General features: G+C 38.4%; 1 protein-coding gene across 1 annotated transcript in view; it reads left to right on the top strand.

Annotated features, from left to right (window-relative positions):
* Positions 1 to 15,098, top strand: part of Pla2g4a (phospholipase A2 group IVA) — a 140,396-nt gene that overhangs the window by 14,387 nt on the left and 110,911 nt on the right. The window contains exon 2 of the mRNA XM_051147540.1: positions 13,369 to 13,466. Within this exon, the coding sequence (XP_051003497.1) occupies positions 13,434 to 13,466 (33 nt within the window). The 5' untranslated portion in view covers positions 13,369 to 13,433. The remainder of the gene's footprint in view (positions 1 to 13,368; positions 13,467 to 15,098) is intronic.

Below are 15,098 nucleotides of genomic sequence, written 5' to 3'. Positions count from 1 at the left end.
TGTGGTTGGAGTTTACATACATATGCTCTTTCTTGCCTCCCAGGGAGCCTGTGAGATGGAAGGACTACTTGTCATTTTATACAGCAGAATGATCAGGGTGGGGGAGGGAGCAAGCTCTGTTTGACTCTGTGAAACCCCATGTCACTACCTAGGAAGTGAAATTCCCTCCCTTCTCGCCACCAGATGCCATGGCTCTAATTATAGCCATCCTCTCTCCCTTTTGTTACATCACCCTCCGCAGTGAGACAGAAGTGACAAAGCACTTCAGGCCTGACTTTTAGTTTTTATTCACTTTTTCTGAGAAGCCTGTGTCGCCCCTGACATGACTAAACGGGTTTTAGTCACAACATACGGTATTTATCGCTTGTTGAAAGCTTCGGTTGCATGACATAAGCAAGTGTGTGTTGGGACATGTATCCCAATTCTGAGTGTTCTGGAGGTTTCTAATTATAAGTTGGGGGGGGGGGACTGGAAAGAAAAGACCAAACAACAACAACAAAACAAAAGAAAAAAAACCCAACCCCACCAAACCATGAGCTTCATATCTCTTGCTGCAGACTTGCAAGATAGTCTTTACTCAGGAAGCCTGGTTGCTTAGCCTCCTAAGAAGAGGGGAAACCTTCTGTTTTATGAACAGTCACTGTAACCATTGTGCAACTTAGTTGTAGTAAGACTGAGCTAATTGTGAGGGGAAAGGCATTTTCCTAGTGTTTATTATGGATAGTTGGGTAGAGATGTCTTCATACCACAGAAACCTAAAGTATCTGTTGCCTTTACTGTCAGTCACAGGAGGGGAAAAGTGGCCGAGAGCAAGCTGATTCCTAACCAGAACTGCAAATAGAGTCACTCATTGACAGTAATTACGCATGACCCTGTCTTGAAGGAAAGTGACTATATCCTAACCTGATTCCCTTAGGACTGTTTTGTTCTTTCCTGGGATGAAAATTGTACATATCAATGAGGTCTGTTGACATTTCTTTTTTGAGACAAGGTCTCACTATGTAGGCCTGGCTGGCCTTGAACACACAGATACACCTTCCTTTGCTTCCAGAGTTCTGGGATTAAGGATATGTATCACCACAGCCCCCATAACAATGAGCTGTATTTTAAAATAAACTATAGATAATTAAGATATGAACCCCTAAAGTGTTACACAGAGTTCTGTGTGCCTTTTTACTAAGTTTCCCCATTGTATATAAGCAAATCACATTACCAAAGCCAGGACACTGACATGGGCCCAGTACTATAAATACATGATAATACTAAAGTATCACAGACATTATTCATATTTTTACAAACCTTTGATATTATTCAGTCTAAAATCCACTGACTTTTGACTGGAGGACAAATCTATGTACATAACTTTGCTGTTTTGTTTTTTGAGAGCTTTTCTTACTATGTAGCTCTCCTTTATTTTTCATTCATGTATGTGCTTATTTTCATTTATCTATTTTTTAGTTTTTATTAGCATATACAATGATGTGTGTCACCGTGACAGTTTCAAACGTGCTTGTAATATGTTTTGATTGCACTCACTCCTCATTACCTTCTGTTGTTCTTTCCTGCTTCTTTTGCTCCCTTTCCTTTTGTTGGCTAGTATATGTGCTGCCTTGTGCTTTCATGTTTTATTGATTTTTGCTTTTTCTGTGATCCAATGAACTTCATTAGGATTACAGCATACGTGAAGGGTTATTTAAAAGCATGGGCAACTGACCCGTGGCTACACCACTCAAGAAAATGTCTCTCTCCTCCTGCAACCACTAAGTTCCTGAAGGTCTCCAGAGAGGAGTTGGGCCCATGAACCCCATCTTATTCCATGAAAAGATACTACCCATCCCAATCTGGGGGTTCAGAGGATGATGACCATGTCATGTCCACAAGACAGCCTTCCACACCACTCTACCCCTTTTTCTGGCTCTTACATTCTTTCCATAGATGGCTGATCATTTAACAATGTCTTATTCTTAGCATATTGACCAATAACCTCTACTCACTGCAAAATGAACCTACTTGATCAAAGCTGACACCAGCACTATTTATAGGCATAAAGCATACATATTTGTAAGGCGATTTGACAAACCACCAGATCTACTTATGAAAAAAACAAAATATTAAACCATGGTATTGTCTTCAGTAAGACCTGTGACTTCACCAATTGTTGGCTTTTGATCACATTTTCAGTACCAGACATGAATTCCCTTCTGTGGAATAGAACTCATTTCCAACTAGAAAGTAATTGGTTAACCCATTTAGAGTTATGCTACTATTGCGCCATTCAGCATGAGAGTTCCATACATGAAAGTGTTGATGATAATTCTTTCCCAACAGCCCAAGAGCCTGCATAGCACCCGAGAAAGCTATGAAAACTAGTTAGCTGAGAAGATTCAGTTCCAGCTTAAATTCTCTGGGCCTTTTATCCAAGTATGGGATGCCTAAAGCAATAGAGTCTTACGATTTCAACCTGGCAGGCAACCAACAGTAGACACAGGGTTCTCTCTGGCCAGGCTGACCTTGATTCTATAATCCCCCTGACTCACCCTACCAAGTTCTGGAAATACAGATATGTGACACCTCACCTAGTCTGCTTTCATATTTATTGTTAATATAGATAGGGTTGGATTTCCATCTGCCATTGTAGTTTCTGTTTATCTACATCTCTTTTCTATATTTACTTATTTTTATTCTTCTACTCCCTGTACTCTGTAGTTATATTCTGTTGATCCTTAGTTTGTTTTGTTTTGGTCTGATGATCCATTTAAACAATTTTATTAATATTTTAATGAGTTTGTTAGCTGGTCTAGGAATTAAGATACATGGATTAATTTTTTACAGTCTTCATATGAATAGTAACTTGTTCTTGTAAAATAGTCATGTAGTTAAAATTCTTTACTTAGTTTCTGCTGTTGCTAGCACATATATAATATCTTCATTTGTTATAAATTCAGTGCTATAACATTGTAATATATTTCTATAAACCTCATGCATTCTATAAAATGTAGGGATAAAACTAAAAATTATACTTGTAGACTATTTGATGCTACTGTACATTTTATTGAGTCTGGTGTTCTTCATTTCTCCCTATGGATTCAGACCATCTGGTATCTTTTCCTTACTCCTATATAACTTCATTTATCACTTCCCTCTCTGTGATACAATTTACACACACACACACACACACACACACACACACACACACACACACACACACACCTAGCCTCTTTAAATCAGCTCAGTGTAATTTTATCTTCTTATGTCATAAAGATAAGGATAATAAAATATATTATTATTTAAATTTTATTTGTTTATTGGTTTCATTATCTCTGTTTCTTTGTGTGGATTTGGGATATTATCTATTGTCACTTCTTTTCAACCTAAATAACTTTCTTTACTATTACTCCTCTCCCTCCCTCACTGCTTCCCCTCTTTCCCTGCTTTCCTCTTTCCCTCCCTCCCTCCCTCCCTCCCTCTCTTCCTCCCTCCTTGTTCTGACCCCAAGGCCTTATGCATGTTAGGCAAGTGTTCTAATACTAAGCTACATTTCCTGTCCATTAATATTTTTAATTAATTTTAAAGTTAGCATGCAAGTAATGGGTTTCATCACGACATGAGTCATTATGCTTTGGTCTCATTCTTCCCCTTCTTAGTATTCCTTCCCAGCTGCTTCTCTTATCCCTGTCAGCTAATCCCCGCCCCCAGTGCTTTTCTATTTTATGTATTCCATCACCCTTTTTGTTTCTTACCTCCCTTAAAGATTCCTTCCTTCAATTTGATAATAAGCATTTTAGTTTCTTGACACCAAACACACACACACACACACACACACACACACACACACACACACACACTTTTAGATTTGGGTTCTGCATCTTTTATTTAGTATTTATCTAAAAAGAAATTCTCCCTGTAGTTCCTGCTGTGGCAGTGTCTGTATTTGTATTTCTGAACGAATTTGGTGGCTATGGTTTTCTCATTGTACAGTTTGATTCTTTCAGTACTTTGAATATGTGGTCCCACTGCATTCAGGATGCTGTTGATCTTTGATTATCTCATGCATGAGCAGCTGTCATTTTCTTGCTCTTAAATTTGTTCTTTATATGTTTGATTTTCAACACTGTGTCTACACATAAGTCTTCTTTGTATTTATCTCACTTAGAGGAACTCAGCTCTATTGATATGATTTTAAATCAAAATCAGGGAAATTTAAGCTAATATTTGTTGGCGTTTTTCTCCCCCCGCCCCCCAGAACCTTTGGTGTGTGACTCATACTGGTTTTTTTTTTTTAATTTATTTATTTGTTTTTAAAACCTTGATATTTTCATCACATTTACTCATATATTAGTGTATTTATATGTGTGTTTGACAACTAGCATGGGGAGGAGGTCAGAGAGCAGTGTGTAGGAGCAGGCTCTTCCACCTCCACGGGGATCCTGGAGATTGAACTCAGGTGCTCAAGGTTGCGTGGCATCACCTTTACCAGCTGAGCCCACTTACTGGTCTCCTTATGGTGTTACTTTTGAAAACTGAAATTCCAGATTGCACATCAAGGAGTAAATTGAACATTATGGTGCATATTGATTCTGATATTTCCTATGGGTAAGTTATTGTTGGTTGATTTGTTTCAGGGACCATCCTCAACTTATTCGCAGATGTGATGTATAGCTCTCAGCCTCAGGTGTATCTGCTCAGGTTACCCACCCACCCCCAACCCCATTCTTGCTTTTAATTTCGGTGTTGTTTTTCCTAGGGTTCTTTCTAGGTTAGCATGGCTTAGTTGCTAGCCAGTGCTTGGACAAAGATTTATTTAAATGTCTTAAGTGAGTACTTCCCTGCGATGACATCTGACTTGCAAGTGGCTTGAAGGATGCTTTCTAAATTCATGGAGTTTCCGAGTCCCTGCCTAGCTTTTCCTCTCCACCTTTGGGGCCTTCCCATGGCATATCCTTGCTCACAGTCTTTCAGCACATCAGGAGTAATAACTGTACCTTACCAATGTCTTTCTCAATTAACCTTTCTTCCTCTGTGTTGTTGGGAGTTCCTCATGGAGCCCCATACATGTCTCTCTTCATCATTTTTAACCATCTGGCTGGTCTACTGTCTACTGACTTGGTTGCTTGTCCCAGACAGTGTAGATTCCATTTATGTATAAGACATTTCTGGTGTTTGCTTTCGTGGTCTTCGGTTTTTGCCACTTTCTGGGGTGTGGAATTTTCCATGTCCTGCCCATCCCCGACCAGCAAGGCAGTGGAGCTGTGTATTCTCAAGGCTGCCTGCCTTCCCAGTTCGAACTCCATGCTGAGGGATTGAGGAGGGTAAAGGCATCTTCTTCCTAAAATGCCACAGGCCTACCTTGTTTCTGGTTTGGGGCATATTGGAAAAATGATGGTCATTTGTCCTTTGTTCTTTCCTTAGTTTCCAGGGTTGTTAAGTGGTTGGTTGTGACACATCTGCCTTGACAATGTTTCTATAGCAAGAACCTTTCAAATTCTTTTCTATGCTGTCCTGGAAGTTGGTCTAACTCGATATTAAACCTTCAAGTGAAGGATTTGGCAAAGCCGCTAAAATATTTTCGTTAAGATTAAAAAATACTAAAAAAATTGATTATTGGTATACACTGAGTATTGTGCATCTTTTTTGTTGCTGCTGTTTGGTTGGCTGGTTTTGAGCCATGGTCTCATGTATCACAAACTGACTTCAAAATCATATAGCTGCAGATGACCTTGTATTCCTGATCCTTCTGCTTCTCTCTCCCTCATACAGGGATGCAGATGTGCACTGCCAGTTTATTTGCTTCTGGGGAATGGATATGATGTGACTGATTTCCCAACTTGCCTGCCCCTCAGTGATGGGCTGGAAGCTGTGACTGGAAGCTGAATAAACCCTTTCCTCCTCTAAGTTGCTTTTTGTAAGGACAGTTTACCATAGAAAAAGAAATGAAAATAGAGCAGAATTATTAGACCTGGGAAAGATAGGAGGAAAGACATCAGTGAGCACATGTTCCTGCAAAGGCTATGGCTTCCACTCTAAATGGACCTGGCATCTAAAGCTATGAGTTCATTTTTGTTTATTGCAAAAGTTAACAGAAATCTTCTAAGGCAGCCTGAAGTTTCATTAGAGCCGGAAACAGTTTAGACCTGGGTGGAATTAAAGGAGAGAAGAAAAAGGAAGTTGTTCTAGGACTAAAGGATTAATGCATGAGTCATGTTTGTCTAATATCTAGTTGTCTTGTGGCTCTCAACCTTGTAGTTTGAGGGAGGAGAGAACAAGGAGAGAACAGAGATTTAATAATATTAGTTGGATTAAGCACATTGTATGGCTGCATGAAATTACCACAGAGTAATACAATTATTTAAGAAAGACTATTAGTTGTATAATTAACCTGTTAACTATCTTGGACACATTTCTTGCCTTTGGCTTGTGTACCAGGGAAGTCTCTGTCCAGGTTTGGCTGGAGGATGTGGTTTTGGCCGATTAGTTGGATGGTGAACACGATACTTATGAATGGAGTTACTGGATATGGAAAGAGGAAATAAAGTTGCTGACACTAGGCTTTGGTCCCAAGCAACAGATTTCCTCCAAATGAATGGACAGCTCACTTCTTGTGGAATTTTACTTGTTCCTCTTTTTATTTATTTTTTAAGTAGAGCCTCATTTATAGTATCTTTTGCTATTAAATATAGTTAGGCATGAACAAGAGGAACACTGGAAAAATAATGTTGTGAGAACTTCCTTTTTGCACATACCTTACTTGGTACCATTCCTAGTTCTGCCCATCACACATCTATCGATTGAGCACCTCTTTACCTTGAACCTGCTGTGTTACAGGCACCATGCTATGCACATAGAATAGCTGCATGGACAAGGTGAACATGGCCACTGACTTTGAACATCTGGCTTTAATTTCTGAAGGGAAGGCAGACATGTTGGAAGGAGAATGAAAGGCTTCAAGAAATCCAAAATCCAAACGTAATGAGACATGCTCTGAAGGTCATAGACAGTTTCTCAGCAGCAATGACCTTGAAGCTGAGTTGTGAAGCTTAGGCCTGTTTTAGCTGGCTCACAAGTGCTGTGGACAGAGGCCTCCAGCATCAGGCCCTGCATGCTTTCTAACCTCACCAGGAACCACTTTTGCTTTTGGTTTTTATTTGCCAGCCACAAGACTTCTCTCTCTTCTCCCACATGCCTGCTGGGAACATTATCTTCTGAGCCCACTCCTTCACCCTCAGTGGCTAGGCCCTTTCCAGAGCCCAGCTTTAGGAGACTCTTGCCATTTTCTCTTGCATTATTTATTTTCTGATTTCTCAATAGAATACAAGTTCCTAAAAGATGACCACGTATCTCAATTGTCACCTTACCTCTGGGACTTTGGACTATGATTGATGATATACAGTGGCTTGAACATTTTTTAAATAAGTGGACAGACAGAAGAGGCAGGTTACAGCTTTTTCATCTAAGGGAACATCCTATATTTTCAGAAAGGAAAGAATACCTGTATAGTTGTGAATAGAAAAAAGGGGAGAGAATGGATGAGAATGAGGGTATAGATGAAAATCTAATCTTAAAGTCTTTGTCGACAAACCAATTTAGTGGACTGCTCTTATATGGACAATACAAGCACTGGACATTGTTTTTAGTGAAAGTATCACATTAAGCTTCATATATATATATATATATATATATATATATATATATATATATATTATATACCATGTGTATTACAGTACAGTAGAAAATGTTTTCCTGTTTTAGCCTGCAGTAAATAAGTATGTTTACTGGTCAAGTTAAGAATGTATGGGTTTCTGTTATAAGACTAAAGCACTAACGAAAAATATTTTCACAGAGGAGGTAGATTTCAAGGTGCCCTTCCAACAAAAGACATCAATCCTAGGAACTGACACAGCTTTCAGTAATGTAGAAGCATTAGGTGTTTCACAATGCTACATTCTTGCTAGCTCTACAATCTCTTGCTTTCTTGGAGGCGGGAGCTCTGCCTTATTCACTGCCTCTAGTGCCTAGCCTGTGCTTGTACTCAGCAATGACATAGCTGTTGCATGAATGAACAGATGTCTACAGAGAAACATTTATATTTTTCTAAAGCTGCAGTTCGTGAATTGAATAGCTATAGAAGTTTGCTGGCCACACACCACAGCCTGCTCACAGTTTTTAACATGAACAGCTTTATTGAGAATACCAGTCATAGCCCTCTTTGCTTTCATAGATCCCAATAATGGTCCTATATATTATAACAACGAAAACCAAAACTGAAAATTTAAAAAGTAAACAAAATGTCTGGTAAGACAAAAAGCAACAACAACAAAAATTAAAACAAAACAAACCAATACACACACACACACACACACACACACACACACACACCAAAAACAAGCAAAGAAAACCTACCCAAACAAAACAAAACAGAGAAAAATAAAACAAAAAGCACATTAAAAAAAATAGAGTTTACTTTGTGTTAGCCAACTCCTCACGGGCGTGTGACCTGCCCTGGAATGTAGTTGATGTACTCAGTGACATTCTATTGGAGAACACTAATTTTCCCTTTACCGGAAGGCATTGATTGGTTGCAAATAGCTTCTTGGCTAGGGGTAGGACTCTTGTGTCCACTTCCCTTTTCAGCTCTGGTTTGAACCTGTGCAGATGTTGTTACAGTTTCTGTGAATTCATAAGTGTTTTAGACTTGTTGTACTGGAAGACACTGTTTCCTTACTCATCCACCACACTTAGCTCTTAAAATCTTTTCACGTCCTTTTCCGCAGAGATCCCTGAGCCTTGAGTCTTTGATGAGTCTTTGGCAGAATAATAGTAGAAAGTTTTCTTTTTTGGGACCACGAGATCATCAGTCTCAGGTTCTTGGCCACTTTTGCAGTGTCAGATATGGGCTCCATCTTATAAAGTAGGTCTTAAATCCAATTTTAAAAAGTGATTGGCTCTTTCTATATCATTTGTGTCACTGTTGCACCAGTATATCTTTCAGGCTATTGTGGGTTGCAGGGTTTGTACCTGAGTGATGATCACGTTTCTCCTTTGGAAATGTGCATAGTACTTTCCAGCACCATGAGTGCTAGTCAGTAGATGTGAGGCCTTTAGTTAGGACCCAGTTCAATTTCTCCATATTTCAAAAAGATATTTTTTTTAGCCAGTGCACACCTTTTATATTTTAATGATTTATTTATTTCTATTTTATGTGTATTGGTGTACTGCATGTGTGTTTGTATGAGGGTGTTGGATCACTGGAAGCTGGAGTTACAGAGAGTTGTGTTGCTGTGTGGGTGCTGGGAATTGAACCCGGCTCCTCTGGAAGAGTATCCAGTGCTCTTAACCACTGAGCTATCTCTACAACCCCAATTTCTCCATTTTTTAGAACATGTTATACATTAGGATATTCTCCATCTTGGTTATGTAAACATACTATGAACACACAGAAACATCAGTTATAATGGTCAATTATGTTCCTCATGTTTTATTGTATTTTATTTGTTTTGATCTTATTTATTACTTTAAATTGTAATTATGTGTATGTGTTTGTGCCTGTAGGGGGAGTTTGCACGCATTTAAGGTCCTTGAAAAGTCCAGAAGATGGTTCTGGATTCCCTTGAGTTGGATGTAATGGTGGTTGTGAACCACCCTGTGTAGTGCTGGGAACCGCAAAAGCAGAGGAACTGAGCTTTTAACTGCTGAGCCATCTCACCAGTCCCTGTTGGCTTTTACTTAATTTTACTTTTTTTCTGCCTAAGTTTCCCAGGGTGTCCTGTAATTCACTGTGTGGCACAAACTGTAGATTCTATGGCCTCAGCCTTGGGTGCTACTGTAACAAGTGTATATTACTATACCTGGGTGTTACTATCAGTCACTTTAAATAAGATATTATAGTAACAGCTTTAAAAATCCTGGTAATGATAAATCTTAAATAAGATTCTATCAAATAATGAATTTGTAACAGGAGAAATATATATTATTTATAGCATAAATACAAGAGTCACAAATTATCTCATAGTATATAATATTGCCTGTGACTTTCAATGCTGTTGTTCTGTTAATTTAAAATGCGATGTCAAAAGTACTAGGAGGCTAAGCAGAGGCACAGCTTAACATAATAGAGAAATAAGCCTGATGCTTTGTTTGTAATATGTAGATAATTAGGAAATGTAATGATAAGAAAAAGCGCAACATGAATTAACATTGATTAGCAGAGTGAGACAGGGTTGTAGTTTACACTTAGTTTATCCTCTCCAAGCCTCAGGCTCGCTGGTGGTCCCACTCTTGTAGTTTGCTTTTTTCTTGCTATGATAAAGACCATGAGAAAAAGCAACTAGAGGAGGAAACAGTTTATTTGGCTTCCAGGTCCATGTTACAACACATCATTTATGGAAGCCAGACCAGTAGTTAAAGGCAGGAACTGGAGGGAGGAGCTGAGGCGGAGCCTAATATTCTGACATTAGCAATTACATTGTTTTCTTTTTAAATTTAAATACAGGGTTTCATATTGCCCAGGAAGACTTTGAACTCCATAATAGCAGATGACCTTGAATTGGTCTTACTGTATCCTACCTCACGCGTAGGAATTGTAGGAATGTACTATGACATCTGGCCTTTGGAAACTAAATATCAAAATGAGCTTTGGTGAGGGCAACACATTGAAACTGTAGCATGGAGGTACTTGATGACAGGCTCATTTTTCATCAAATTTTTATTTTTGTGGAGAGAAAAAGTTGAGACAACAATCTTATGAGGCCGAGGTTGGACTTGAACTCTTGATGATTTTGCTGCTGAGAGTGTGTGTCCTACCATTCCGAGCAAACTTTGTTCTTAAGTTTAAAGCAAGGCAATACAAACCAAAACCAAAACAACAAAACAACAACAACAACAATTTAAAAAAAAGCAAACAAACAACCCACAACAGCTTTATATTGGTTTGTTGAAAGAATATCAGAATGATAGTTTGGATTCACTTTGATTAAAGTTGATTTAAAATGCTGTATACATGCTAGTCAGTGGTGGTGCTTACCTTTATTTAATCTCAGCACTTAGGAGGCAGAGGTGCGTAGATCTCTGAGAGTTCGAGGTAGCCTGGTCTAACAGCCAGAGCTACACAGAGAAACCCTGTCTTGAAAAACGAAAAACAAACAAACAAAAAACCGATGCTGTATACATCTTCAGTCTGATAGAAACATATGATTAGCAGGGCCAGTGAGATAGCTTGGTAAGTTAATGTGCTTGACCTCAAGCCTGGCAACATGAATTAGGTCCCCAGAACCCACATGGTAGAAGAAAGAGTCCTGTGAGTTATGCTCTGATCTTCACACGCATGCTGTAGCACATTTACATCTACACACATGGACATTCTCTCTCATGCACAAATAAATAAATGTAAAAATATGCATGACTAAAAGGTAAATATTTTATATTTAAGTTGGACATGGTGGTATAGTTTTAATCCCAGCCCTAAGGAGGTGGAGATGAAAGAAGCAGGAATTCAAGATTATGCCCAGATGTATAATAATGTTCAGGCCTCATGATTCCCTATCCACTCATGATGCAGTATTGATCCATGATGCAGTATTGATCCATGATGCAGTATTGATCCATGATGCAGTATTGATCCATGATGCACTATTGATCTATGATGCAGTATTGATCCATGATGCAGTATTGATCCATGATGCAGTATTGATCCATGATGCAGTATTGATCCATGATGCAGTATTGATCCATGATGCAGTATTGATCTATGATGCAGTATTGATCCATGATGCAGTATTGATCCACAATGCAGTATTGATGAGCTTGATACTGATGGGGAGCCACAGCTACTATGAGTCCCTAGGTACAAGACACAGGTTGTATGCAGAGGAAATGTTTCATAATACTACTTCCCAGCCATCGGCTCTTTCTGCTCTGTCTTCCACAATGTTCCCCAGACTTAGCATCAGGGGGTAATATAGATGCTCCATTTAGGGCTAAGACTTTAGCATTCAATTGTTCTAGCATTTTGACTAGTTAAGAATGCTACCCACTACAGAAAGGAGCGTATATGACAAAGCCTAAGATAACACTAATATGTAGATGCAAACAAAAATATTTTGAAGTCAGTTTTATATGCCCATTTAACAAAACAACAAGAGCAGATTCCTCCCAAGGACCTATGACTTCCTTAGCCATAGGGTTTTACCAAGGTTGACAGTGCCAGGCACAAATTCCCTGTGGTATAACAGGCTTCAAATCCAATCAGAAAAAAGCAGTTGGGCACCCGGGTAACAGTCCTGCCACTATTACACCTTCGTATACACCTTGCTTGGCAGGTTGTGTCACAGCTGTGTAAGAGCATTGATGACTTTTTTTTTCCTTCAGCACACTGCATAGCTCCCTGTGGCACGAAAACGTTAGCTTTCACTGAATATTTTTATCTTAATTTAATATGAATAAATTATGGAAGAAAATACAGAGAGTACTTTTTCTATTAAAATATTTACGTGGTGGCACACACCTTTAATCCCAACATTCAGTAGCCGTAGGCAGGTGGATCTCTGAGGCTGAGTCTGGGCTACAGAGTGAATTCCAGGACAGTTGGCCACATAGAGAAGTCATGTCCCAAATAAGTATATTAAATATATTTTTTTTCCCATTTAAACCAAGGGCTTAGAAATCAAAACAAAAATCAAGTCCTATCACTAAAGTTCAAATTCAACATGAATGCATTTTTAAGATACCTAATAAATACCCAAGGTAAAAAAAGCTATTACCTTTCTATTGTGAATTTATGTAGTGCTGACCAACAGCAAAAGCAAAGAACATGTATGGTTTCACCATACGTGGCATAATAATGGCTTTCTTTATCCTCTTTAATTATGCATATGTGTGTGTGAGTGTGGGTTTGTACTAGTGAGTGTGGACATTCATGAAGGTCAGAAGAGGCCTCCCTACGGTTTGGACCTGAGTTACTGGTGGTTGCAAAATGCCTCATGAGGTTGCTGAGAAGTGGACTCGGGTCCTCTGCAAGAGTATTACAGTGCTGTTAAAATACTGAGCCGTCTTTCCAGTCCCTCACAAATAATTTTAATTTTCTGAAATTCAATAAATGGCTCATCATATATTTGACAAATAGAAGCAAACCAAACCAAACCAAAATAAATCTTTTGAAAAACTTTAAACAAGTAAATATGGAAATTAAATAGTAGTATCAAAATATGCTTAACATTCCCCTACAAGGTATGTGTGTATTTTTATTCATATGGAGAGCTCAGTCCACCTGGTCTACTCTAATAGACTTTCCTTTCCTAAGATGTCTAGTTACTATCACTGAAATCTTGGAACTGAGTCCAGAATGAAACTTAACGGTGGCAATTGTTTGTTTTGTAGGCTTAAAGAAGCCAGATTACCAGAGAAGATCTGGGGAGTGCGACAGTTCTGCAGCTGGGATCAAAATGTCATTCATAGATCCTTACCAGCACATTATAGTGAGTGTTACATTCCTTCTGGGAGGCAAGCTGATGTGGTGCTTCCCCCCCACCCCCCGCTCTCTCTCTCTCTCTCTCTCTGTATTGTTGGTGCTGCTGGTAAAACTGAAAATTTAAACTCCTTCTTGAATTTGTATTATACTCATGAACATAATGTGGTACACTAGGCTATGTTGCATTATAAATGTTTTTTTATTTTTGCTGAATATCTTCAGAGAACAGAGATGGGGGGGGGGGGAGGTAACCAAAGTATTTGTAGTAGTACCAAACTTCAAAGAACAGGAAAAATGTTAGCACTATCAAGGAGCATAGCTGCATGTGGCTTTGTAGAAAAAGGACAGGAATTTCTGAGTTTAGGACTGTATGTTGGTATGCATCTTGAAGGCAAATAATTCTATAAAGTTTCACTTGACTAGAAAAAGTAAACAAATTCTTCTACGGTTGACTAATTTTAATAAAGAGTTGAATAACTTAAACTTTATTCATGGTGATTTTCTGCATTTCATTGGAAACATACACTTTCTCTTTTCATTAAAACCCAATCCTCCATGACCACCATGACTACCACCACTAACAACACCAACACCAACAACAGCACCAAAGGGGAGATTTCCTGGCTGAATTCAGCACATGGGATTCAGTTAGGTTTCAGTGGACTAAGGTAGACTTTACAGTATTGATAAATAAACGATAGTCTCATTTTTTCTTAATGAATCACCTTTCTCTTATTCGTTCTACTCTAGCTAGCCCTTCCCCACATGGATTGCGAGATTAATATACTATTGTTTATGCAATGCTTTCTTCCTTTCTATTCATATCCTGAATCACACAAAACTGCATTAGCCCCTTCCTTCACAAGAAAAGTTATCAGCAAAAGTTTAGTCTTATGCTAAACTCAATGAATCTCTGGCTTTTCCCTTTCTTGGCTCTGCTGGCCATTCTCTCTTTGAAATTATCCTTAAGTTTCTTTATTTTTCATTTGTTTTCTTTCCAGTTGTTACTTCTCAGTCTTCTGTTGTAATCCTCCCCTCTCCCCACCCTCTCTCCTGCCCTCTCATTTCTCTTCCTCCTAGAGATGCATTGCTAAGCTATGCTTGGTCCAGTTTTACATGTATATTCTGCCCAGGAACCATCATCCAACTAAAAATACCCATTGTGAATACAATCAAAGATTGGTTCATGTCTGTTGTAGCTCATAAATCTTTTTAAAGAAAACCGTATTTATGTCTAATGTCATAGGTAAATTTTGTTCCCCACTTCATTTCTCTAAACATCTAGATTCAAAATTATGTGCCAGATATTCATTCATACGTATGAATATAATTTCCATATGCGTATATTGTCACATAGTATTTCATTAATTGAGTAGATAGTAAACTATGCGTGGTACTGGTAACTATTCTGTATGGCAGTAGGGATTTGCTGTAGTTTAGGCATATATTTATTTAGTCATATATTATATATGACTTGATTTATTTTTTCATAATTGTCTATTAGTCTGTGTTTGTTCCAGTACCAAACTGTCTTAATTGCAAAGATTTGAAATCCACATATATGACATCATGAAACTCTCTATTTCTTCTCGAAGACTAAACATGATTATTGACTGTTTTTACTTTTGAATCTTCATGT

The sequence above is a fragment of the Acomys russatus genome, chromosome 6 (assembly GCF_903995435.1).
Source record: "Acomys russatus chromosome 6, mAcoRus1.1, whole genome shotgun sequence".
Lineage (NCBI taxonomy): Eukaryota > Metazoa > Chordata > Mammalia > Rodentia > Muridae > Acomys > Acomys russatus.
The sequence above is the reverse complement of the archived record's forward strand: the minus strand, read 5'-3'. Positions and strand labels throughout refer to the sequence as shown.